Source organism: Eleginops maclovinus, chromosome 19 (genome assembly GCF_036324505.1).
Source record: "Eleginops maclovinus isolate JMC-PN-2008 ecotype Puerto Natales chromosome 19, JC_Emac_rtc_rv5, whole genome shotgun sequence".
Taxonomy (NCBI): Eukaryota; Metazoa; Chordata; class Actinopteri; order Perciformes; family Eleginopidae; genus Eleginops; species Eleginops maclovinus.
The window spans coordinates 24,674,167-24,700,892 of record NC_086367.1 but is presented as its reverse complement, the minus strand read 5'-3'; the positions used below and the strand labels follow the sequence as shown (position 1 = coordinate 24,700,892).

General features: G+C 44.2%; 2 protein-coding genes across 5 annotated transcripts; one reads left to right on the top strand and one right to left on the bottom strand.

The window, feature by feature from the left end:
• Positions 1-5: 5 nt before the first annotated feature.
• Positions 6-26,261, bottom strand: smc6 (structural maintenance of chromosomes 6). 4 transcript variants are annotated; one of them, XM_063908720.1, is made up of 28 exons: positions 26,166-26,204; positions 26,013-26,079; positions 24,262-24,355; positions 23,157-23,268; positions 22,533-22,638; positions 22,319-22,455; positions 9,270-9,331; positions 8,959-9,039; positions 8,749-8,850; positions 7,976-8,095; positions 7,803-7,898; positions 7,034-7,180; positions 6,872-6,960; positions 6,101-6,271; positions 5,557-5,735; positions 5,214-5,415; positions 5,024-5,138; positions 4,461-4,621; positions 4,230-4,365; positions 3,597-3,677; positions 3,344-3,514; positions 3,079-3,216; positions 2,689-2,834; positions 2,478-2,603; positions 1,917-2,022; positions 1,608-1,763; positions 1,302-1,399; positions 6-637 (listed from the first exon to the last, which is right to left on the bottom strand). In XM_063908720.1, the coding sequence occupies exons 3-28, from the start codon at positions 24,346-24,348 to the stop codon at positions 535-537; spliced, it is 3,228 nt and encodes a 1,075-aa protein (XP_063764790.1). In that variant the 5' UTR covers positions 24,349-24,355; positions 26,013-26,079; positions 26,166-26,204; the 3' UTR covers positions 6-534. The 4 variants fall into 4 exon arrangements, with proteins under 4 accessions (XP_063764790.1, XP_063764789.1, XP_063764788.1 ...); XM_063908719.1 differs by lacking the exon at positions 26,013-26,079 and having other exon boundaries at positions 26,166-26,261; XM_063908718.1 differs by having other exon boundaries at positions 26,013-26,212.
• LOC134881029 (general transcription factor II-I repeat domain-containing protein 2A-like) lies at positions 11,486-14,072 on the top strand. Its single transcript, XM_063908132.1, has 2 exons — positions 11,486-12,716; positions 12,985-14,072. The coding sequence occupies exons 1-2, from the start codon at positions 11,844-11,846 to the stop codon at positions 13,957-13,959; spliced, it is 1,848 nt and encodes a 615-aa protein (XP_063764202.1). The 5' UTR covers positions 11,486-11,843; the 3' UTR covers positions 13,960-14,072.
• Positions 26,262-26,726: the final 465 nt, after the last annotated feature.

Here is a 26,726-nt window from a genome sequence, read left to right as displayed (position 1 = left end):
GAACGTGTGGAAAACAAAAGCATTTAGATTTATTTTAACACTGGTTTTGATCATTCACAGCAGGGAAATGTAGAGACAATTGATCAACTGTGAAGCAGTTTCCCGTCTTTAAATGCCATTTCCAGCCTCTTAAATATGCAGATGTGTTTACATCATATTAGAGCACATGTATTTGGGATTCAGACAGAACAAGACTTAGGTTGTAACAATACCTGTACAGGAAACATTACGGTATAGCATTATAACGAGTTCAACAAAGCCCCATCTATAATGAATACACCAGCTCTGATCCGGTTACATTTCCCAACCTTCAGATGAACTGATGGTTCCTTAAACTCTCTTTAATACTGAAACAAGCGAATGCATTCTGTATGACCCTAACCCTAACTGTAAATAGTGCTCTACACACCACTAGGGAACTGTTGACCTGAAACCCGTTTGATAAGTTGAACTGGTTTACTATTAAAAGGTTCCTGAATCACAATTAGCAAAGCTTTAACACACACACACACACCATGCTAACGTCTGTCTCTTTTATTCTTCTTCGTCCTCTTCTTCCTCCTCCTGAGCTTCGCTGCACATCCTCTCTGGATCCTGCAGCTTGTGGATCTTTATCATTCTGGACTTTGGCAGATTGCTGAAAGACATAAAACACAGAGCCAGAGTAAGGAGAAGAGTAGAGCAGCGGGCACGGTGGTAATTCAAAAGGTCTCCAGCCCGTCTAAGAGGTCAAACTGAAGCATTTCAAGGAGAACTTTCAAGTGTGTTCAGCCCCTTACTGCTGGGGTAAATTACATAAAAGTGCATACAGTATAAACAGGACACTAGTTATTGCTCTTCCTCATCCCATTTTATGGTGCAACAACAAAAGAGCAGGAAATTGAAAATGAAAATGGAACTTTTCAAACCAAACTAAAAATTATAATGAAAATGTTTTCAAGGATTTCAAGCAACGGCAGGAACCCTGTAATTCAAACATGACTGATGGAATACATTTGTCTTTGAATGATATGAACGGGGAATCTGTTGGGAAATGACTAATTATACTAATAAATCATAGCATGTCTTTATCAAGATGTAAAGACAACAATAAATCAAAAGTGCTAGAAATTTAAATCCATTTAAAATAATTCCACAAAAACAAAATGATATCAAATTAGAAATAATATAATTCAATAAACACCAAATAATGAATCTATAATTGATCTGATGGTACGCTTCAGCCACCGCACTGGAAACTAAGATGTGAAATTGAATGTGTAAAAGTCATAGAAAGGTCAGCGTGTGAAGAGGAGCGCCACCTGGTGGTGAGAGGAGTGACAAAGATGAACTGACGGAGAGTCTGCCGCTCAGAAAGCTCCAGCAGGAGGTCCAGAGAGATCCGCCGGTTGTGCATATCCTGCAAGAACAAAAATAACGAAAGACTGAATAAAAGTGAGTCAAACCAGACACTCCCCCTTCCTACCTTTCACAATAAAAGCCCTAGATAAACATTATTCACAGGAATGCATTTTGTATTGTCTCTGTCAGTTATTCCTGATGGTTCTGCATGAAGCCCAGCCTTTGTGTGTGTGTGTGTGTGGGGGGGGGGGAGTGTGTGTGTTCACCATGTACACGTCGAACTCGTCGAGGCACCTGAAGGGAGACTCAGTGATTTCCCACAGAGAGAGCATGAAGCAGACGGTGGAGAATGAGCGCTCCCCCCCACTCAAAGAGCGCATGTCACTCACTCCCACCCCATCCTCCCGGCCCGGGGGCATCACCTGCACAGGTCAGCAAACACAGGTGTGTAACTTCAGTGAGTAACTATTTGTTCTATAGTGGATTTAGTCCTACTCTTGACTACACTTCCATTGCACATGCTGGAAGAAGACAGACAGGAGTGACGGCTGTATGAATGAATGGAGGATACGTACGGAGATGGAGAGCGTCTCGTTGTTATGGTCAAAGATCATGAAGCCGCAGCAGTTCATCTTTATCATGAAGCTATGGAAATATAACTTACACCTGACTGAGAGAGACCTGAAGGAAGAACAGAGGAATAATCAAACCGTATTATTGTTAAACAATCAGAAGAACATCTGTGTGTAGATTCCCTGCAGGACACTCTGAAGTGTGTCTGCCACTTTGAGTCCGTATTGTGCTGAGGTTCAGGTGTATATCAGTATTTAGTGGCTCCACTGAGTCTACATCATTTAAGGTCTGAAAATAAGCAAATTCTAAGAAAGAACGAGAAAAAAAGTTCTAAATAAAAAAGCCAATATTCAGAGAAGAAACGAGACATTCTGAAAATGAGTAAACACCCTGAGAACTAAATTCTAAAAAGTCTAAATATTTGTGGGTGGGGGGGACGACTCCATCTGGAGGGAACTCAGGGATTTTAGTCTCTGCAGACCATTGACATGCATTAAAACCTATAGAACACACTACAGGAGAGCACAACCTCTTTAAATGCTTATGTTTCCTGCGTTGTTTACCTCCTCAGCACCTTGTATCTGTTCTGTCTGTCGGACATGATCTGTTCGAGGCGGTCGATGAACCTGCGCAGGTCTCTCACCTGTTTGCTCTTCTGTCTGTACAGAGACAGCGCTTCAGCGTACTCCCTGGGGGAGGAAGGACATATTTATGTGATTACTTAAGTTTGCACGGTGTAAAACCAGGCCATGCTTTGATGCTCAGTCTCCTCACCTCATCACCTGCTGCTGCTCTCCGTGAATGCTCTCGTAGACTTTGATTTTCCTCTGCAGGCGAGTTATTTCTGTGTCCAAACTCCTGCTGCTGCATGACACCACCTGCCGCTGAGGACTGATCTCTGACGCTTTACGCACACACTCCTGCGGGGGGGGGTATTAAACATATGCATATCAGTATTTCCACTAATGTGAAAGAAGACTGGCTAAGAGAAGAGCAGTCTGCTTTTCTCTGCAGCCTTCTCTTGTTGGATCCTGCAGGACCGGAAGGAGGCCGGCAGTCAAGTTATGGAATCCCAATGACCCGTGCATGCAGCAGCGTGTTTATACAGCAGCTGAAACCCTGTAGTCTGCAGTGTGTGAGTAAAGGTGTGTGAGTGCAGCTGACCTGTAACTCTTCCTCTGTCTGAGCGAGCACACTCTTCATCTCTCTGACGTTTTCTTCATGACTCATCAGTTTCTTCTCTAAGATCTGGAGGCTTTGTTCATGCTGGCTGCTCTCAGCCTCCAGCCTCTGCTGCTCCTCCTGAGGACAACAACAATAACAACAATATGAATCCCATCCACTGCCTCCTCTACATCTGAGGGACCCGAGCTTGCAGCAACACGGAGCATCTTCTGATTTCTGAGGTTATTTTATCTCTGCGCTTCACCTTCATCGCCTCCCCCTCCTCACAGAGTCGGTCGAGTCTCTCTCTGACCGACGAGTGTCTCGACTCCACGTCCTCCAGCCTCTCTCCATGTTTATCCAGCTCCGCCTTGGCCTCCAGCATCGCCTGCCGCTCCGCCTCCATCTTCTGCAGACTCTCCTTGGCCTCCTCCTCCTGCAGGACGATGGTCACACATTTAGACCCTTTAGATTCAGCTGTGTGTTTTTAGAAGATATAAAGGTAATACATGAATCACCAAGGCGCTGATGTCCTCGATGAGCTCCTCCCCCGCCGCCTCCAGCTCTGATATCGATGCTTTCACCTGATTCACAGAAGCCTGCAGTAAAAACAGTAAAGTGATTTCCACATCCCATTTCTAAATGTAGCTCAGTGTGATAGAAGAGCAGACTTTGAATGTACTGTACTTTCTGTCGGGGGGGTTTCTTCTGGTTCAATTAAATCATTTCCTTTATCTGTATTTTTTTAATGAAGGACCTTCATTTGTTTACGTGTTGTTTGAAATGAGGTTTGTTATTGTTGTTATTGATTAAATATCTGAACAGACGCCACCCTGACATTTCACCTCTTCATTAGTGCTATTAACACAATTAATTACAAGTTCCTTAAAATGATGGGGAACACAGAATTCTGAGAAAGTCCAAAATCAGAAATTTCTCAAAACTCAGAAATGTCTCTAAAAAAGACGCCCTCTTCCTCAGATTCTGAAAACATTTCCTCATGTGTCTCTCCTCCTCTTCCGTCAAATATCTGAGAGAAGTCAAAAATAGGTTCAAATATTTCAGGAATGAACCGTAGATTTAAACGGCCCCTATTCTGCTCAAGTCTACTGCCATGTTGTGTTCCAATGTTATGATTGTGGTTCTGGTACCAGGTTCTTCTTGAGGGTCACGATGGTTCTGTTCAGCCCGCTCTCCATCCTCCTGATGTCTTCGCTCACGCAGCAGACCTGCAAGTGGAAGCGGCTCAGCTGGGCCTGCAGGTTCTCCAGGTCCGAGTCCAGCACGCTGACACAGGGAGGAACCAGACCAACATCAGATCACAACTCTTTCCTCAAATCAACATTATTCAGTATTCCATGAAGCTCTGATGTTTCAGGAACCTGATTTCAGTCTCCAGGTCCCCCCCGAGGTATTTGGCCACGCTGAAGTCGGAGGTGTAGTATCTGTTGGGGAAAACCTGGTCCCCCTCGGCAGTGAACGCCTCCCTGCAGTTCTTCGGGGGACGGCTCTGCTGCATCACCCGCCGAGCCACGTCCTTCTCCTGAGGACACACAAACAAACACAGGTCAGAAACAACAGCAGCACTGCAGGACTCAGACTCAGCAGGCTTTAGAGCAGGCAGAGTTCTTACCATAAAACTGAAACTATGGAAAACTAAAAATCCTTCAAAACTGAAACTAGATTTCCTTCAATTTAAATAAATAAATGCATTTCATTTTGTATTAACTTATTATAGAAAAATATAAACGTAAGATAAAAAAGAACAAGGTCATATCTATAAAAATAAAATGAATAAAGCTAAACAAAGATATGAATCATATTTAAACTCTTACAATACATATCAAACTGCAATCAAACACTTCCATAAACAGACTGAAAAGATCACCGTGGAGTCCAAACTCTAATTCAAATACACCTAATAAAAATAAAGGCTGGTTCTGACTTTGATGATGAGGACGGACTCGATGCCCCTCATGTCGATCAGACAGTTGATGATGACCGAACTGGTGGCGGTGAGGATGTCGAGCACAGAGGGATATTCCGCATGCACAGCCTTCCTGCAAACACCAGAGAAGCAGATTTGAAATAAATCTGAAATATGAAACACTAATCTACCTCCTGCCGCTCCGTACCGTCCGTGCAGGTTGTAGAGTTTGTCGGAGAACGGGCTGACGATGATCTGCGGCCGGTTCCCCCTCGGATAGTGCTGCCTCATGATCTCCTGCAGCAGCGCCTCGTCCCGGTAGTTATCGCAGCAGAACGCCTTCATGAAGCTGCGCAGACACGCCTCCACCGCCGCCGCCAGCAGGGGGTTCTTCAGGCTGATGCACGCCCCTGAAACACACAGAAAACTGTATTTACACACCTTGTTATAATTTACGCTAAGCTCCGCTAACAGTCGGCTTCACATTGAAGGATTCAACTCAAAGAAAGAAAATGATTGAGCATATTTCTTCCAGAAGATCAGAGCCTCACCGATGGGTCCGACGGGTTTCTTCTGGAAGCGTCCGGCGGCAGTCGCCTCATCGATGGAGCGCAGCAGGTCGGGAACCTGGTCTCCGAAACGCTTCAGCTTGTTGGACCTGCTGGCCAGAACCTGGTTCCTCTTCCTTGCTTTGGACTCGTACAGAACCTGAATGTTCCTCTCCTCCAGCCTGCTCAACAACAGAACTTGGTCTCAAATTATGTCTGGACATTTTGTAGATCTGATCTCTATTGTCCCGTGCTTTTGACAAAAAGTGAAAAATCTGTGGAAAAAAACTATTTATATATAAATATATATATATATATATATATATATATATTTATATATATATATATTTATATATAAATATATATTTATATATAAATATATATTTATATATAAATATATATATATATAAATATATATTTATATATAAATATATATTTATATATATATATATATATAAATATATATATATATAAATATATATTTATATATAAATATATATATATATAAATATATATATATATTCAGAAGCAGAATATCTTTTCTGACCCGAGTTTGTCCCGCTCCTCTCTTCCTGTGAACAGCGCCTGATGTTGGTTCTTGATTTCCTCGTTCAGTTGCGAAGACGTTTCCTCGAGTTCCTCCAGCTGCTTCCTCAGACTCACGATCGTCTTCTGCTGCTTCGAATACTCTGTCTCTCCATCTGTACTCACACTGAGACTGAAATACAGGCAGAGAGAAGAGTGTCAACCCTCAGGTTTCACTCTGGACATTTCTGTCCAAATGGGTCATTTTTCAGGTTTCATTTGAGAAACACTTTAGTTGTGTCTATAAACCACTGTGTACAAATGTACTACCCTACAGGTCCATCCAGGACAGACATGTCCACTTCCAAAACCTGCTATCAAATGATAAACAGATTCATATATTTTTCTACCTTTTTGGGGTTAAATCTTTGAACCAACTTCAGTCCTGATCAAACACACCAAATATGTGATCCTTTTCAGGACGTTAACCCTTTAAAGGCCATTTTCAAAACAGGATCACTGTCACTGTTTCCATCAGTGGTTTTCCATATAATAAATGATAGTCAGATTTAAAATGGCCCATTCACTCCCATTAAAACCAACTGAAGCCAATGGCGGATCATGTTGGGCATGATGTTAGCAACCCGTTTTTAAATCCACCAGTTGAATATTTAAGGAGGTATTTGATGTCCTAACACAAAACTCTCTTCACCTTATTTTAACCACAGACTTTATTTCAGGCTTACAACCAAAAAACACATTCAGAACACCATTGACTTATCTACTTCCTTACCTTGTTCTCGCCTTGTTAATCTTCTCCTCAAGGAGGCTCTGCTCCCGCTCCGCCTGTTTGAGTTTGTTCAGAGCCCTGAAGTAAACGATCTAAAAGGAAGAGAGGATTCCACTTTAACCAATAGAAAGGAGGCTCTCTTCCCACGTCAGAGGATCTCAGTACCTCCTGCTCTTTGTGAGCTCGGCTGACGACCTTCAGCTGCTCCTTCAGCTTCAGATGACCTTCAGATAGAGCTTCCCGTTCCTGCGTCAGGCCGTCCGATCTGCTCCTAACGCCCTGCAACTTCTGCTCTGCTGCTGTGAGCTTAGTCTGAGGGGAAGGTAAGAAGAGACGTGCATTAGATGAATTACAGGTCTATGGATCTTATAAAACATGAGTTGTAAAGCTCATCCGGGAGTTTATCTCACTAACTGTTTGTGTCTCCAGTTTCTCCCAGAGATCTTGAAACATTAGAGGTTTGTTTTCTAACTTACTAAAACACTTTGAGGATCTTTGTCTTTAAACATTGTTTGGTCTGCATTCTACTACTTCTTCTTTCTCAAATTCTGCTCGTTGTCTTTACCTCCAGGAGAGCTTTCTCTCCAGTAATTCATTCACACTTCATCACTAAAGCCTGCACCAAAGGATTTTTGATGTCTGATTCTGAAGTTTTCATCTTTTTCTTCAATAAAAACGACTCTTTCGTCCAAACATTGATTTATTAAACGTGTTTCATGTGATCAACTTTCTTCTTCTTAACCTCCAGAAGGGTTGACCCTTCTCTCAGCAGAAATCTCCAATAATTGAATCACTTCCTCACAACAAGAGGATGGAAATGACTTCTCTATGGCCTTACTGAGCAAGGATTTATCACAAGTTAAAAATTCTGTGTGGGAAATCTCCGCTCGTATGTAATAAGATCAAATGTAGAGTTTAATAAATAGAATCCGACCTGGCAGAGCTGCAGGTTCTCCTCGTGTTTCTGGTTACTCTCCTCTTTCTCCACTTCCTCCTTTAACCGCTGCACAAACTGCTCCTTATCTCGAACCTGGCGGGAGGAAACAGCATGAGCAACGTCTGTCTGCAACATGCACGATGGTTTCTCACCAGCAGGCGCTTCCTCACCAGACTCCAGGCCATGTTCTTCCTCAGGTTCATCAGCAGCTCCTTCATGTCGCTGAAGGACGGCAGCGTCTCGAACCGCTCCTTCTTCTGCAGGAAGTCCTGCTTCAGGTCCTTCAGAGACTGAGCACAGCTGCACGGTTACAGTTCATCCAGGCATAAACAATATACTGTGCATGGTGAATGTAATGACTCAGAGACTTATCAGCAAGAAAGGGAAAGGAGTCAAATACAAAGTGTTTTGTGCAGATGTGGTTTCAGTTTGCAGGGGAAATAATATTTATGTCTAAAGGAAGAGTTTAAGTAAGCAAAAGGGAAGAATGATTAAGAAGCCTTTATTTTAGAGGCTAAATACTGATGTGTTTTCATCTAGTACGCTCTTCAGGTGAGACACAAACTGAAACATCACTAAATAAGAAGTGTTCTATCGCCTACAGCAAATATTAGAGACAAATATAAAGTGAGGATGAAAACTGACTTAGAGAAAATATCATTCAGAATTTCAAAGAATTAAATCTAGACTTTTATTTTTTACATCAGATTTTTTTATATCATAAATTCAAGATTTAAACATTTCAATTTTTCTGTAACAATTTTCTCGATTCTTTTTCCTGAAAAGTCTGAATCTTTCACCTAAATGTCTCGGTGTTTAAAACAAAGAACGTCCAAAAATAAAGTCTCGCTATGATTCTGTAAATCCCTGAAGTGACGCACGAGTCCTGATTATTGCAGCATGGTTTTAAAATCTGTATTACATGGGAAATATATATCCTCACCTCCTCCTGCCTCTCCACCTGCTGCCTGGTGAGGGTCTTGGTCTGTTTGATGTGAACATAATCTCTCTTCATCTGATCCAGGAGCGTGGCCTTCATGAAGAACTGCAGCAGGAAACAGCAGGGAGCGTTACTCACACACCAGGGGATATGGATATTATATCCGCCTCTGATTCACTCATGATTACAGGAGGAATAATGCTGGTGCTGCACCTTGTATTTGTCTGATTCACTCTTTGAATGCAGGAACTGTTTACTCATCTCCTGGTTCAGGATGGACACCGGGTTATCCAGCTGCAAAACGTTAAAGCACATCATTAATGCGAGCTTAGAAAATAACATTAGTGCATGCACCAAGTTGCAGAATGAAACAGGAGGAGTTTTATTGTTATTAGGGGCACAGCGGTCAAAATAAATCAGGGAAAAGAGAATGAAACATGCACTGACGAAGGAAGACCCACACATTTAAAGGAAAGTCCTTTAGAATATCAACAATAATAAAGTATGTACACTTAGAGCTGTACCTGGATGTTAAAGTGGTCCAGAATGGAGGTCAGCTCCTCCTTCTTGTTGGAGATAAGCTGTCCTGAAATATCAATGAATAAGAAGAACGTTAACGTGGATTAAACGGCTTACTGTTACTCTAAACCTCATTAAGGTTTTACTTTATGGCAACAAATGTAAGTGTGGAGGACACGGTGCGTGCAAAGTTTTGGTTGTGCTGCAGCTTGATTTCCTATCCTCTGTAAGAAGGGTCGAACGACTTGTGAGGAAGAACGGCTGTCCACAGGCAGTTCCAACTTTAACAGACTTTATGGCAGGGTGATGAACTGAACATTGATGTAGGTTTAGCAGGGGTTAGCGTGTTATACAGGGTGTGTTCTCTCGTGTGGGTTTGTGTGTAAATGTGTGTGTGTGTGTACCATAAAGATGAAGCAGAAATCAGTAAACAGGTAATGTAGAGGCATGATACAGTTGTCATCTACAGGAAGTAAAGGCACAATTGGCTGGCCTATGCCGCCCTCTATTGGCCAAAGGCCGCAACAGCATAGCACCGACATATGCTATTACACGAGGCCTAACTAACATACACACATAACAAAGTACAGGAATGCACACGATTCTATATAATAACTGTAGTGTACATAATAATGCTTACATTAGCCCTGCACTTAATGGGTGATAGCGTTATACATTAATACAGGCTGTGCTGCCACGTGCTCCGCATGGCAAGGCTAGCTGCTATGGCTAACTAACCTCATTTACGGAGTTAGCGGGTAATTGCGGACATAAACTTCCTGAACACTCCACTGGACAAGACTACATGCACTTACATTTTTCATGCACGCACACGCACGTCCACAACACAGACTCCGCCAACACTATATCAGTTATGCGGTTATCACACAATAGTGACAGTCCGACCGCCATCAGTGTCCTTGCTTCCACTGAACAGCAAGTGCACGTTGCGAAATTGCGCCACATGGTTGAGACCACTTGTAATTCTGGCTAGGGGTCACATGGAATAGTCCAACTAACGGGGGAGTTTTATAGAGCCGCCCCCTAATGTGCTCCCGTAAAAGTCCCTGTTACTATGACTGCATCCTCAGCAGGCATCTCCGGCAGGATGACGAGTTTGGCGACGGAGCGGCTATAGGTGTGCTTCCCTATAGCCACGTCTGCCACCCTGATCCTTCCATCAGGGCTTGGCGTCACCTGTTTGACTCTGCCCACAGGCCAAAGAGCACGTGGCAGTTGTGAGTCTACAACCATTACCACTTGCCCCACTGTCAGATCTGGAGTGGACTGCTGCCACTTCAGGAGTTGAACCTCAGTATCTAGACGCTGGGAGGCTGACATAGATGGGCCGTCGGCTTCGTGTTGAGACTGGTATGTAGCCTGAACCAACTCTGCCTATGTTTGGGGTTGTGCGGTGATAGGCAGAGGGGAAGTGTCGACAGTAACGTGAGCGCAGAATGCAGACTTCCTTAACTCACTTTCGTCACTTGTGCTCTGTGAAGGCTGAATAGGCCAGTATTCCTCTGTCTGTTTGAGGAAGTCAGGGCCTTGGCTCCACTGACTTGGTACAGAGAGTTCCAGGAGTGTCTTCCCCCGGGTCAGGTCATCCGCAGGATTGTGCTTTGATGTCACGTATCTCCATCCCTCCGCCTCTGTCAGCTCCTGAATTTCAGTGATTCGCGTACCCACGAACACTTTGTAATGGCAGGACTCGGAGCGATCCAGTGGAGTACCGTTGTGGAATCCGACCACAGTATGGTGTCACTGATAGGAAGGGTTAACTCAGTGTTCAGGAGTTTTGACAGCTGGGCTCCTGCTAGAGCAGCACATAGCTCCAAGCGGGGAATTGATGTCTGTTTTCTGGGAGCGACACGCGATCGGGCCATGACAAAGGTGGTGTGGACAACGTCATGAGAAGCCTGCAGCCGCAGATATGCCACTGCTCCTTAAGCACGCTCTGAGGTGTCGCAGAAAACATGCAGCTGGATTGAGCGGTTTTCAGTTTCAGGTGTGATGTAGCACCTGGGAATACTGATGCTAGGCAGATGTTGAAGCTCACTAACCCACTCCTGCCACTGGCGAAGTAGCTCATCCTCGATTGCCTCATCCCAGCCTGTCTCCTCTTCCAAAGAGACTGCACAAGGACTTTAGCTTGCGTGGTGAAGGGCGTGATGTAGCCTAATGGGTCATATTGTGAGGCTAATATCCTGTAGACCAGGGGTCACCAACGCGTCGCCCGCGGGCGCCATGGCGCCCTCGAGGACTACTTGAGTCGCCCGCGAAGGCCTGTTCTAAAATAGCCTAGTTCTCACGTGACACACAACTTTATTTTATTCGTTGTTAAACTTTCTATTATTTTTAAATATATTGCATTGCTTGTAAGAAGATAACAATATGCAGTATGCACGCATATAAACATATGCCTACTTATAAAACGTAATTTGTGTAAAATAAAATGCTTCAGATTACGTAGATTGGACCTAGCTGGTCTCCACGACAACCGTTGCGTGGAGACCGAGTCCAGTCAGTGCAGTGAAGCGAAGTCAAGATGAACGGATGATTACAATTTAATCGAAAACATGGCAGAAAAAAGAAAGAGAACGTATTATTTTCACGGTGAATGGGAGCAAGAGTTTTTTTTTACCACTGTAAAAGATGCCTGCGTGTGTCTCATTTGCCGGGCGACTGTGGCGATACCAAAGCGGCACAATGTTGAGAGGCATTTCAAGACCTGTCACGCAAGCTACCATGCTAACTACCCACCGGGCAGCGCACTACGAGTGGAAAAAGTAAGTGAGCTAAAGGCAGGATTGTGCAAGCAACAGTCTTTTTTCACAAGACCAGCTAAAAAATCTCAGAAAGCTACCGAAGCCTCGTTCAGAGCAACAGAACACCTGATAAAGAAGAAGAAGGCATTTACAGATGGAGACCTTTTCAAGGAAACGATGATGATAGTTCTGAACACTGTGCTTAAAGACGAGAAATATGGGAAGGAAGTGCTCTCTTCTGTAGCTGATGTTCAAATGGGGGCAAGCACAATGGTCAGGAGAGTGACAGCAATGTCCGACAACTTGACTGATCAGCTGGACCAGGATCTCAGGGAGTGCAGGTGGTTCAGCATCCAATGTGATGAGTCCATCGACAGCAGCAGCACGGCGCAGCTGATGATGTTTGTTCGGATGGTGTTTCAAGATTTCTCTACAAAAGAGGAACTTCTCACACTACTCCCCCTAAAAACCAGCACAAGGGGGGTTGATATCTACAACGCGGTGAAGGAGTTTTTCAACAACAGAAACATACCACTGGAAAAGCTGGTGTCGATTACCACCGATGGGGCTCCTGCGATGACCGGACGGCATGCAGGGTTCATCGCGCTCTGTAAAAGCGACCCAGCGTTCCCGAAATTCGTACAGTACCACTGCATCATTCACCAGCAGGCCTTATGTGCAAAGGTGCGTTTTCATTTTGTATTTTATTAATTTATGTTATCCTTGTTGTAGGCCTAATATCCTATTTGTAATTATGAGTAGGCCTATTGGGCATATTTTACGCATCTGCTTGTAGACCGGCCCCTACTGCGCTTTTTGGTCGTTAGAGTCAACTTCATAGTTGTGATACGGCGCTATATAAATACATTTTGTTTTGTATTGTATTGTATTGTATTGTATTGTTATTGTTTTTAAGTGCTTTGAGTAAGAGTGATTTTATTTTATTTTTAAGGTGATCGGCTTCGAGCACGTAATGACTCCTGTTGTGAGGATCATAAACAGCATCCGTTCCAAAGCTAAACAACACCGAAGTTTCAAGGTGATGTTGGCGGAGCTGTCGGCTGAATATGGGGACCTGCTTCTCCACACGGACATCCGATGGCTCAGCAGAGGACGGATTCTGCTCCGGTTTTTGTCGCTGTTGAGGGAGATCAAAGATTTTATGAAATCTAGAGACGAAGACACATCGCTGCTGGAGGACGTTGCGTGGCTACTAGACCTGGCATTTCTGACGGACATTACTGGAAAACTGAACAATCTGAACTGTGCGCTGCAAGGCAAAGGTAAGACTGTTGCCGACATGATCAGTGCTTTAAATGCGTTTAAAGCACAGATGAGCATTTTCTCTGCGCATTTACAGAGAAAAAAGGTGCTGCACTTCCCCTCTTTGCAGATGGTGCTGAACGACAATACCTCTGCGTCTGAGATTTTTGGCAACGCTGCCGAAAAATACACTCAAGTCATAAACAGGGTTGGGCAAGAGTTTGAGAATAGGTTTTGTGACATTGATAAACTTGAGCCATGTGTGTCGTTCGTTTCGAATCCATTTATAAACGTGGACACAACGTCCATTGCTGAGCAACTAAGTGCAATGTTCAGCTTGGATGCTGGGCAGGTGGAAATAGAAATAGTGACACTGCAGAATGACATTCGCCTCAAAGCCCACCAGGCTGCAGCAAACTTTTGGGGCCTTGTTGATACTGAAAAGTACAGTGGTCTGTGCACAGCAGCAATGAAGGTTGCCAGTCTGTTTGGGTCTACCTATCTTTGTGAATCAGCCTTTTCTGACATGAATTTCATAAAAAACGAACACAGAACACGGCTCACTGATGCACATCTGCAAGACTCACTCAGACTTGCAGTGTCAAATTACAGCCCAGATTACGAGGCCCTGGTTGCCAGCATGCAATGCCAGGCTTCCCATTAAAACTTATGAAAGATTGTGATGGATTAAATAGGCCTATAAATACTTTTGTTTAATGTTATGTTGTTCTGTTTGATGGTGATTACAGTGAAATAGAAATAAAGTGCTGATTTTGATATTTGTCTGTTTCCTTCCTTTTTAAGCCATTATTGATAATTAGGCCTATTGTGCAAATTTGTTAAAATGAGCAGTGTCCTCAAACAGGTGAATATAACTAATTAGTTTTACTATTAATAATAACATACAATTAAAGGTAAACCGCGCAAATTTGAAGCGTACCAAATTGGTAGCCCTTCACATTAATCGGTACCCAAGAAGTAGCCCTCAGTTCAAAAAAGGTTGGTGACCCCTGCTGTAGACGTTGCGCTTGTGGCGTCTGCAGATGAAACTGGGCGGCATTTATATCCAATCCTGTCAGATGGACAGTGCCATGCGAGCCCAAGGGTTGGCTCCTGAGGATCAGCCTGGTTAGCCTTTAGCCACAGATCACATCCCTCTGATCTGGCATCAGATGGTAGGTGAGCCACCGTCTCTGGGTGATTGCTGGCCCACTGCCTGATCTCAAACCCACCAGCAGCAAGAATCTGCCTTGTGTTGTCAATGAGCTGTTTAGCTTGAGTTGCTGTAGGTAGGGACTGAAGGCAGTTGTCAACATAAAATGAGTGCAGAACTGAATTCACAACATCTTCATTCTCTTCTCCGTGGCTCTGTACGTGCCGCTGGAGGGCATTAGTGGCGCAACAGGGGCTGCATGTTGTCCCAAAGGGGAGCACCCGCCACTGGTAAATGTCTGGGCTCCGTTCCCTCTCCATGTCTCTCCAGATAAACCTTAACAGGGGCTGATCCTGTGGAAGAAGGCGCACCTGGTGAAACATGCCTTTGATGTCTCCGCTCACAGCCACAGGATGTTCTCTGAATCGCAGCAGGACGCCGGGTAAGGAAGGGCCAAGGGTTGGACCAGGTAACAACTGGTCATTAAGGCAGCCTTGCTGGTGATGGAAGGAGCAGTTAAAAACCACTCTGGGCTTCTGATTTCGGTATACAAGGTGATGAGGGATATACCAGGACTCCTCTGAGCTTTCAACCTGCTCGGGTGTGAGTTTGATGGCGTAGCCTGCCTGCTCCAGTTTGTGGATTTCCTGATTGTACACTTGCGCCAGCTCGGGGTCCTTTGCCAGGCGCCTCTCTGTGGATCGCAGGAGAGCCATGACTACGTCTGGGCGAGTCTTTAATTTGGCAACATTTTTTCGGCGCAGAAGAGGAGTTGCATAGCGGGAAATGCCCTCGACATCAACTCGCGCTGTCTTTGCCTCCAGTGTCTCCAAGGCCTCTTTGTCCTGCTTTGACCGAGTGGCTTCTCTCTCAGGCCGAAATGGCAGCACATCGAGCTGCCATAGTCTTTCAACACTGGTGCGCAGGTCTTGAGAGTGTAGAGGGATTAATGATGTTTGGAGACAAGTGGCTCCATCGGGCTGATGGAGGAAAGTAGCTGGTCCTTGTATAGCCCAGCCGAGCTTAGTTTTCACAGCGACAGGGCTGCCTAGGGGCCCCATCCTGACAGGAGATGTGGGAGTGATAAGCTGTGGGTTGTCTGAGCCTATCAGAAGCATAGGTTGTACACCTTTGAATGCTTTAACTGGAAAATTTCCAAGGTGGGAATACTTCTGCTGTAAATCATCCATTGGGCAGGATTGTTTACCGAGGTCTAGCTCTTTAGCAGTGAAGGCATGGCTGATGTGATGTCTCACTTGAGGGCATCCTGGTGCTGACGCATCAAAGGACACAGAGGCTCCCTGCAGCTCTGACACCTCCTGTCTGATAGTGCGGAGTTTGAGCGACTCATCTGCTCCGCCCAGTTGCAAGTAGTGCACTGCAGATAAGAGTATGATGGTTCTTTCGGACCCCTCATCCAGGATAGCATGTGTGGATAGTGTTTTGCCTTTACTGTGGAGTTTCACTGGCACGACCTTTAACATCACTCTGCCAGAGTGGGTGACTTGATCCAAGTAGATGGCGCTGGATACTGTACTCACTGCAAGGACACTCTTATCTGTGCTGGAAACAGTCTCGTGCAGGATCTGCAGGTGTTGATCACCACAGGAGGCACACGGTTTCTTCAGAGTGCAGTTATCAGGCGGATGTGCCCTGCCACACTTCCAGCAGCGTTTATTGTCTTTTATCCATGCTGCTATTTGTGTGGTTGTCAGCTTGCTGAGGTCATGACATGAGTTCAGGTAATGTTCTGTTGCAGAAGGGACAGAAGGGCTTGAAGCGTTCCCTTTTATTGTCTTTAGGTGTCTCTCTCTTCCCGGAAGAAGATGTTGTAGAGGCAGTAATGGGCTTATCTGGGACTTGGTTAGTGCCATAGTAAACAGTAGATTGAGGTTTTGAAGCCTTGAATTGTTTCTGCTCTCTACGCTCTGAGGGTGGCTTGTTGGCAGTGTAGCTTTCTGTAGCTCGCTTGGATATCTGGATTGCTTGTGATTTCCTCTCCAACCACACAGCAAGATCAGGGAGTGTGTAGGTGTTCGTAGTGCCACTCTGCAGAATGCCTCGTTAAACAATACTCTGCAAAGCCGTCCCTGTGTGAGGATGGGAGTTTAGTAAGCAGTCTATCCACACAATAGTTCACTTCTAGCTGCACCATCCAGGCTGCTAAGCAGTCCAACAAGGCTATTAACTGACAGAGCAAAGTCCTCAAAGCCCACCGCATCTCCATATTTCACAGCAGGCGCATTAAGGATGGTGTTTATTTCACCTTGCACTAATTGTCTTGGCTGTCCATAGCGCTGCTGCAGTGCCTGCATGGCCTTGGTGTATGTCATGGTGTCATGGACATACTTCTTGGCTATTTGGAAGGCACTGGGAAATTTGAGATGATGTAGCAGCACTTGGTATTTATAATCTTCAGACAGGTGAGCATGTGGACCCAATACCCCATCTAGCCCTTTCTTCAGCAGCAGGAAATCACTCTTTCCCAGTCGTGAAACTGATCAGTTTGGGCCGCGGAATACCATATGAGGAGGATATGGCCATCTCCATCAAGTTTGGCATCTGTGCCGCTGGCTGGGCCTGAGCGTACAGAGGCACGTTATGGTGTGTGGGCGGTGGAAAGGTATTTGGATAGCTGGTGGAGTGAGGTGGATGCACATGGGGAGCTGTGGGCTGAAACGCGTGCTGTTGGCCTGCAGCCTGAGGGGGATGCTGTGGCTGCAGAACGGGAGGCTGCCCTAGAAGATGTGAATTCATGCCGGGAATCATAGCAGGCATGTGTTGTTGGTACTGTACAGGATTTGGATGTGCCTGAGGGTAAGCAGGTTGCCAGACAGCAGGAGGAGGACTTGGCCGGGCAGTGGTATATGCCGGAGACCGTTGCTCCTGGTGCTGCTGTTGCTGTGGCAGAAGTGGATGTGGTAGGCCAGCTGGAGCAGATCCAGGCCGTGGCGCCAGAGGGGAATGCGCAGATGAGACAGGCATTTGAGGAAAGGGGACATAATGTCCTGGAGAAGCGGGAGCCAATCGGACTGGAGCATGTGTTGGACTGAGGTGTGATGCTTGTTGCTGACGAGGTGGCTGGAAAGGAGAGGCCTGTGTATTATGGGGCAATGTTTGGAACACAGCAGGTAATGACGGCACCGAGGCAGGTGATGTCGGTGGAGGCATATCCACACGGCCTTCATCAGTGATGGTTGCCGGTCGTCTGATGTCTGACGAGAGGAGAGGCAGACTAGCGGTACGTTCTGGCATGAGCTGGGGCGCATGTGGCGTACGCCTGCCGAGTTCCATCGATGTCTGTAGTGTGCTCTGTAACATCCTGACCTGCTGCTGTACATCCCATACACACTGTTCCATACGGCGTAATCTATCTGTCTCAGGGTCTTCCCTTCCTTCAGTCCAGCGTCGTTCAGGTGTGGATGTTCGATAGTTCAACACTGGGTGAGACCCAGTGTCACTGCGTTGTATGTCGTCTGGCAGTGCAGGTGGAACAAGCCGTCGGGGTGGATAAGCCAGAACGTAGTCCTTTAAATGTCCCGGGACCCTTTGGGGCCGGCGAGGACGAGCACCTTCACGTTCTTCTTCCTCATCGTGATGTTGTGATGTCGCCATTAGGAAAAGCTGTCAACACAATCCGGCTCGAAGGACCATTTGTGGAGGACACAGGTACGTGCAAAGAAGGGGTTGAACGACTTGTGAGGAAGAACGGCTGTCCACAGGCAGTTCCAACTTTAACAGACTTTATCGCAGGGTGATGAACTGAACATTGATGTAGGTTTAGCAGGGGTTAGCGTGTTATACAGGGTGTGTTCTCTCGTGTGGGTTTGTGTGTAAATGTATGTGTGTGTGTGTGTGTACCATAAAGATGAAGCAGAAATCAGTAAACAGGTAATGTAGAGGCATGATACAATTGTCATCTACAGGAAGTAAAGGCACAATTGGCTGGCCTATGCCGCCCTCTATTGGCCAAAGGCCGCAACAGCATAGCACCGACATATGCTATTACACGAGGCCTAACTAACATACACACATAACGAAGTACAGGAATGCACACGATTCTATATAATAACTGTAGTGTACATAATAATGCTTACATTAGCCCTGCACTTAATGGGTGATAGCGTTATACATTAATACAGGCTGGGCTGCCACGTGCTCCGCATGTCAAGGCTAGCTGCTATGGCTAACTAACCTCATTTACGGAGTTAGCGGGTAATTGCGGACATAAACTTCCTGAACACTCCACTGGACAAGACTACATGCACTTACATTTTTCATGCACGCACACGCACGTCCACAACACAGACTCCGCCAACACTATATCAGTTATGCGGTTATCACACAATAGAGACAGTCCGATCGCCATCAGTGTCCTTGCTTCCACTGAACAGCAAGTGCACGTTGCGAAATTGCGCCACCTGGTTGAGACCACTTGTAATTCTGGCTAGGGGTCACATGGAATAGTCCAACTAACGGGGGAGTTTTATACAGCAAGGGTTTGAATCCGATAAGGAAGGGAATGAACTTCAATACAACCATGCAGTGGTCCAGTTTGTAGAATCTGTGTTTTAAATAGTGGACCATGTGTAGTCTTTTGCAAATAAAATCCTCTATTGTGTATACATGTTCCGTGGCCATGCAGTCCTTCATGGAGTATTTGAGCTTGAATGTGAGTTTTCTTCATGTTGGTCAGAATCAGTGAGACCTGAGAAAGAGGAGGGGGGGAGGGGAACAGATCGGGCACTGACAATTACTTTTGTAATACACGGAAACTCGCAGGTATTTGAGGAGGCCTGTGGCGTTCTTTTTCAAACATTGCCCCCGTGTGGTAAACGTCTGATTGCTGCCACATAGCGAATTCATTGCATTCCTTCCAGACTCACAGTACGCAACAGAACCTGCATTAGTTTTATCGACAACAAATGAATGTCATCGACGAAATTCTTAATGATCAATTAATCGATCGTCGATTAATCATGCCCATCCCTAAGTCAGAGACACAGAGACACAGTCACAGAGACACAGAGACACAGGGACACAGACAGAACACAGAGACACAGACAGAGACACAGACAGAGACACAGGGACACAGAGACACACAGTCACAGAGACACAGACAGAAACACAGAGACACAGAGACACAGAGACACACAGTCACAGGGACACAGACAGAAACACAGAGACACAGACAGAGACACAGAGACACAGTCACAGAGACACAGGGACACAGAGACATACAGTCACAGAGACACAGGGACACAGAGACACAGAGACACAGTCACAGAGACACAGTCACAGAGACACAGAGTCACAGAGACACAGTCACAGAGACACAGAGTCACAGAGACACAGGGACACAGGGACACAGAGACACAGAGACACAGAGACACAGTCACAGGGACACAGAGACACAGGGACACAGTCACAGGGACACAGTGACACAGTCACAGAGACACAGGGACACACAGTCACAGAGTCACAGAGTCACAGGGACACAGAGTCACAGGGACACAGAGAGACAGAGAGACAGAGACACAGAGACACAGAGACACAGAGACACAGTCACAGAGACACAGAGTCACAGAGACACAGTCACAGGGACACAGAGACACAGGGACACAGGGACACAGTCACAGAGACACAGGGTCAGCTTACACAAGAGGTTATAGAGGAGAGAGTTCAGCATCCGTCATTATAAAGGGAGGGTCAGAGATTTAAAGCTGAAGTCCTTTAGTGTCTCTGTAGTCCTTTAGTGTCTCTGTAGTCCTTTAGTGTCTCTGTAGTCCTTTAGTGTCTCTGTAGTCCTTTAGTCTCTGTGTAATCCTTTAGTGTCTCTGTAGTCCTTTAGTGTCTCTGTAGTCCTTTAGTGTCTCTGTAGTCCTTTAGTGTCTCTGTAGTCCTTTAGTGTCTCTGTAGTCCTTTAGTCTCTCTGTAGTCCTTTAGTGTCTCTGTAGTCCTTTAGTCTCTCTGTAGTCCTGTAGTCTCTCTGTAATCCTTTAGTCTCTCTGTAGTCCTTTAGTGTCTCTGTAGTCCTTTAGTCTCTCTGTAGTCCTTTAGTCTCTCTGTAGTCCTTTAGTCTCTCTGTAGTCCTTTAGTCTCTCTGTAGTCCTTTAGTGTCTCTGTAGTCCTTTAGTCTCTCTGTAGTCCTTTAGTCTCTCTGTAGTCCTTTAGTGTCTCTGTAGTCCTTTAGTGTCTCTGTAGTCCTTTAGTGTCTCTGTAGTCCTTTAGTGTCTCTGTAGTCCTTTAGTCTCTCTGTAGTCCTTTAGTGTCTCTGTAGTCCTTTAGTGTCTCTGTAGTCCTTTAGTGTCTCTGTAGTCCTTTAGTCTCTCTGAAGTCCTTTAGTGTCTCTGTAGTCCTTTAGTGTCTCTGTAGTCCTTTAGTGTCTCTGAAGTCCTTTAGTGTCTCTGTAGTCCTTTAGTGTCTCTGTAGTCCTTTAGTGTCTCTGTAGTCCTTTAGTCTCTCTGTAGTCCTTTAGTCTCTCTGAAGTCCTTTAGTGTCTCTGTAGTCCTTTAGTGTCTCTGTAGTCCTTTAGTCTCTCTGTAGTCCTTTAGTGTCTCTGTAGTCCTTTAGTGTCTCTGTAGTCCTTTAGTGTCTCTGTACTCCTTTAGTGTCTCTGTAGTCCTTTAGTCTCTCTGTAGTCCTTTAGTGTCTCTGTAGTCCTTTAGTCTCTCTGTAGTCCTTTAGTCTCTCTGTAGTCCTTTAGTCTCTCTGTAGTCCTTTAGTGTCTCTGTAGTCCTTTAGTGTCTCTGTACTCCTTTAGTGTCTCTGTAGTCCTTTAGTGTCTCTGTAGTCCTTTAGTGTCTCTGTAGTCCTTTAGTGTCTCTGTAGTCCTTTAGTCTCTCTGTAGTCCTTTAGTCTCTCTGTAGTCCTTTAGTCTCTCTGTAGTCCTTTAGTCTCTCTGTAGTCCTTTAGTCTCTCTGTAGTCCTTTAGTGTCTCTGTAGTCCTTTAGTCTCTCTGTAGTCCTTTAGTGTCTCTGTAGTCCTTTAGTGTCTCTGTAGTCCTTTAGTCTCTCTGTAGTCCTTTAGTGTCTCTGTAGTCCTTTAGTGTCTCTGTAGTCCTTTAGTCTCTCTGTAGTCCTTTAGTCTCTCTGTAGTCCTTTAGTGTCTCTGTAGTCCTTTAGTGTCTCTGTAGTCCTTTAGTCTCTCTGAAGTCCTGTAGTCTCTCAGTAGTCCTTTAGTCTCTCTGTAGTCCTTTAGTGTCTCTGTAGTCCTTTAGTGTCTCTGTAGTCCTTTAGTCTCTCTGTAGTCCTTTAGTGTCTCTGTAGTCCTTTAGTCTCTCTGTAGTCCTTTAGTCTCTCTGTAGTCCTTTAGTGTCTCTGTAGTCCTTTAGTCTCTCTGTAGTCCTTTAGTCTCTCTGTAGTCCTTTAGTGTCTCTGTAGTCCTTTAGTCTCTCTGTAGTCCTGTAGTCTCTCAGTAGTCCTTTAGTCTCTCTGTAGTCCTTTAGTGTCTCTGTAGTCCTTTAGTGTCTCTGTAGTCCTTTAGTCTCTCTGTAGTCCTTTAGTGTCTCTGTAGTCCTTTAGTGTCTCTGTAGTCCTTTAGTCTCTCTGTAGTCCTTTAGTCTCTCTGTAGTCCTTTAGTGTCTCTGTAGTCCTTTAGTCTCTCTGTAGTCCTTTAGTCTCTCTGTAGTCCTTTAGTCTCTCTGTAGTCCTTTAGTCTCTCTGTAGTCCTTTAGTCTCTCTGTAATCCTTTAGTCTCTCTGTAGTCCTTTAGTCTCTCTGTACTCCTTTAGTCTCTCTGTAGTCCTTTAGTCTCTCTGTAGTCCTTTAGTCTCCCTGTAGTCCTTTAGTGTCTCTGTAGTCCTTTAGTGTCTCTGTAGTCCTTTAGTGTCTCTGTAGTTGTTCTCCTAGTTCTCCATGATAATAATTACCAGTTTGGCTCTTCAGCTTGCAGGTCCGGCTCCCGTCGGTGAAGATGCGTCTCTCGATGGTGATGCTGTCTCCGAAGACGTCTCTTTTAAAGGCGTCCAGCCCTCTGTTTCTCAGCTTCACAGTGATTTCTGCAGAACTGAAGAGCAGACCATAAGTAAAGGGTGTTTCTCACCAACATATAAAGGATCTTAAGGTATAATATAATGTCCTTACGTCTCGCTGGTCTTCACAAAGTCCTTCACAGATATCCCTCTGTTCGTGGCCGTGGCTTTTCCTCCGAGGCCGACAATCAGAGCGGTCAGGATCGCACTCTTCCCACCTGAGGAGTAAAACCAAGGTGTTGAATAAATCAGTGGAAGGACACCACGGACACAAAGACTGCAAACACCTGTCCACAGACCTCATCAGGGTGGGGCTCTTTGAATACAGTCAGTGAAATTGATTATTCCTCACGATGCTTTCACTGATTTTCAGGGTTACTTTCCCTCCGCTGATTAATTAAGTTATGGAGAATCATCTGTACATATTCAGCGTTTATTTTACAGAAATGATGGCTGGTTATTATAATTAGATCAGAGTCAAACTGAGGGAAAGAAGTTCAGATAAGTCATTAGTACACAGTTAATAAACTGACTAACATTGATTTTAAATGCTCATGTTTGGTTATTTTTTCATTATACTTTTAATATAAATCTCAATTATTATGATGTGTTTTTAGTGGGACAAACCTTTTCTGTTTTTGCATATTTAAGAACTTTAAATAAAGCACTTTTTTATTAAACACCACCAGAGAGAAACAGCCCGATATAAGAAGGTATTTATAGGTCCGGTTCTTACTGCCGTTGTTTCCCACGATGAAGTTGACGTTGGGTCCGAACTGGAAGGGTCCGAGCAGATGGTGACACATGAAGTTCTTCAGAGTGATGCTCTCTATCAGACCGATCTCCCCCTGTAAACACAGGAAACAATGATGTACAAATCATGAACAATAAAAACTAAAGAGGATCAAATATTCCAGATTAGGTCAAAGAAATCATGAATAAAAAACAGAATCATAAATAAAAAACAGAATCATGAATAAAAAACAGAATCATAAATAAAAAATGGATTTATTATTTATTATTAAATAGAAAGGTACAAATATTCCAAATCACGCAAAAAGAGATGGAACCCGTAAAGGGACATGGGGAAATAAAATAAGACTTCAATGTTTCTCGTCGTCAATGAACTCAACTGCGCGATCCAAAGTGGTGTGGTTGTTGCGCCGAGGAAGACCACACGACTTCAGAATTCGTTTGAAATGTCTCTGAGACACAACATAACGGTGACGACTTGCAAGTAAAGTAACTATGTCTTCATGACGAAGTCCCAGGTCAAAATACAGCTTAGCTAATTCTTGAACTGTCATACCTAAAGAAACACAGTCCGAATCTCACGCAATATTTTGTTGCAACATCCTGAGAAAATACTTTCTCGTGATCAAGTTACGAAACACAAGCTTACACTATACAGTTATACTGCTCAGAGAGGACTGCTTAAGTTTGTGTGGCCCTGGTCTTCCTGAGTTACACAAAATCCATATGGGTTTATGCATCGATCAGTTTCTGGATTTATCAGCACGAGAACGTTTTTCATTTCCCCATGTCCCTTTACGGGTTCCGTAAAAAGAAAAAGCAAATTATTTAAATAACAAAATCACAGTTTTTAAAAATCAATGCATGTATTATTGAAAGGTAAATCTGTGAGAAATATTACAAATTACGCAACAAAAAACCATAACATGAAAAGAGAGAGGAAAACGTTCCAGACATTGCAACACGGTTAAATAAATTAATACATTATTGAATTAAAAAATGTGTTTGGAGGGAAAATATTCTGAATTATGCAAAAAATAAAATGATGATCTCTCCACAACAGAACTTATAGCTCCCCCCCCCCTCACAGTGCTGCTGGAGTCTGTCTGCAGGTCCTCTGAGACCCTCCGTCTCTTCCCCTGCGAGACCATCGCTCTTCCTCTCCTCTTACTCATCCTGAACCTGCACACAGAATCAGGCCATGGTTAACACTCCTCCTACACACACATCTTGTCCCTCAGCATTCCTGTCCTGTGTGTGGAACAGAGACAGTGTTTTCAGTGGACCTCCAGGAGGGTGACGGGGGGTTTGTAACCAGTGAAGGACCGGGGGGGTTTTATGGTTTGAGTGTTTAGAGAAAGTCTCAGAGGATGTTTGAAAGATATTTAGTCTGTAAAAGATGTATACATATATTTCACAGCCTGAAACACATTCCTCAGGTTCCTTCCTGTGTCTATCTCTTCTGTGTATCAATAGAAGAGGACACATGTGATGTCCAACATCTGGAGACCCTGAAGAACAGCTGATCACACACAGGGGTTTTTCAACTGGTTTAAAGAGTTCCTCATGAGACAGAGGGGAGGACACACAGTACTCAAACAGTTACTGACAACTACAACAGAACTCAGATCCTGCTCTTAGTTCAAGTAGAAGTACTCAGACCTGGTACTTGAGTAAAGTAGAAGTACTCAGACCTGGTACTTGAGTAAAGTAGAAGTACTCATATCTTGTACTTGAGTAAAGTAGAAGTACTCAGATCTAGTACTTACGTAAAGTAGAAGTACTCAGATCTGGTACTTGAGTAAAGTAGAAGTACTCAGACCTGGTACTTGAGTAAAGTAGAAGTACTCAGATCTGGTACTTGAGTAAAGTAGAAGTACTCAGATCTGGTACTTGAGTAAAGTAGAAGTACTCAGATCTTGTACTTGAGTAAAGTAGAAGTACTCAGATCTAGTACTTACGTAAAGTAGAAGTACTCAGATCTGGTACTTGAGTAAAGTATAAGTACTCAGATCTAGTACTTACGTAAAGTAGAAGTACTCAGATCTGGTACTTGAGTAAAGTAGAAGTACTCAGATCTTGTACTTGAGTAAAGTAGAAGTACTCAGGTCTTGTACTTGAGTAAAGTAGAAGTACTCAGATCTTGTTCTTGAGTAAAGTAGAAGTACTCAGGTCTTGTACTTGAGTAAAGTAGAAGTACTCAGATCTTGTTCTTGAGTAAAGTAGAAGTACTCAGGTCTTGTACTTGAGTAAAGTAGAAGTACTCAGGTCTTGTACTTGAGTAAAGTAGAAGTACTCAGATCTGGTACTTGCGTAAAGTAGAAGTACTCAGACCTTGTACTTGAGTAAAGTAGAAGTACTCAGGTCTGGTACTTGAGTAAAGTAGAAGTACTCAGATCTGGTACTTGAGTAAAGTAGAAGTACTCAGATCTAGTACTTACGTAAAGTAGAAGTACTCAGATCTGGTACTTGAGTAAAGTAGAAGTACTCAGATCTTGTACTTGAGTAAAGTAGAAGTACTCAGATCTTGTTCTTGAGTAAAGTAGAAGTACTCAGGTCTTGTACTTGAGTAAAGTAGAAGTACTCAGATCTGGTACTTGAGTAAAGTAGAAGTACTCAGATCTGGTACTTGCGTAAAGTAGAAGTACTCAGATCTGGTACTTGCGTAAAGTCGAAGTACCAGAGTGTAGGAAAACAGATCTGAAGTCTGATTTAAGGACTGATTATATTTCATATCATTAATCCAAACCTGCCTAACAACTGAAAGTATTACATAAATGTAGTGGAGTAAAAGTACACAGTAGCATAACATTGAAATACTCCAGTAACGTACAATTACCTCCAAATAGCACTTAGTGACTTTACACCTCTGAGTATTCCCAGCACCACGATCTAGAGAAGTCCCCCTTCAGAGCAACAGGTGCATTAAAACCAACTTCCGGATACTTTAGCTCCACAAAGAAACAAACAATAGAACCTTTTCAGGGTTTACCATGCTGTCGGGGAGCAGGCTGCAGGGAGCTCTCACAGTCAGACTTATTTCTGTTCCTTTCCGGTCTCTGAGCGAGGTGTTGCTTCACTTCAAACACGGAACTGGAGCTGCGCGCTGATTGGCTGAGGACACGTGGCATACGTCTGTCACAAAAATAGACAGGTTTTATTTTGAAATGTAAATTCAAAAGTCACAGTGTGGACTTTTAATCGTGCAGAATATGAAGTACAGGCCATGCAAAGACATGTAAATGATTAGAAACAGCCGCTTTGAGATGCTGCGTGCACTACCGAGACTTCACTTACTAAAAACTCACATTTTATTTTGAGATGTAAAATTAAAAAGGTCATGATTCAGACTTTAAATCGTGCGAAAGTTGGAGATGAATCCATATCAACACATTTAAAATTGCAAAAACTGTCTGATTTATATCTTGGATGTATTTTGTCACACTTATATTTATAAAAGATCAACTTTGATTGTGATTTCTAAATAAAACGGCTGAAGATATCCATTTAAATCATGCACATGTTGCAGAATAACCCACTTAAATACATTTAC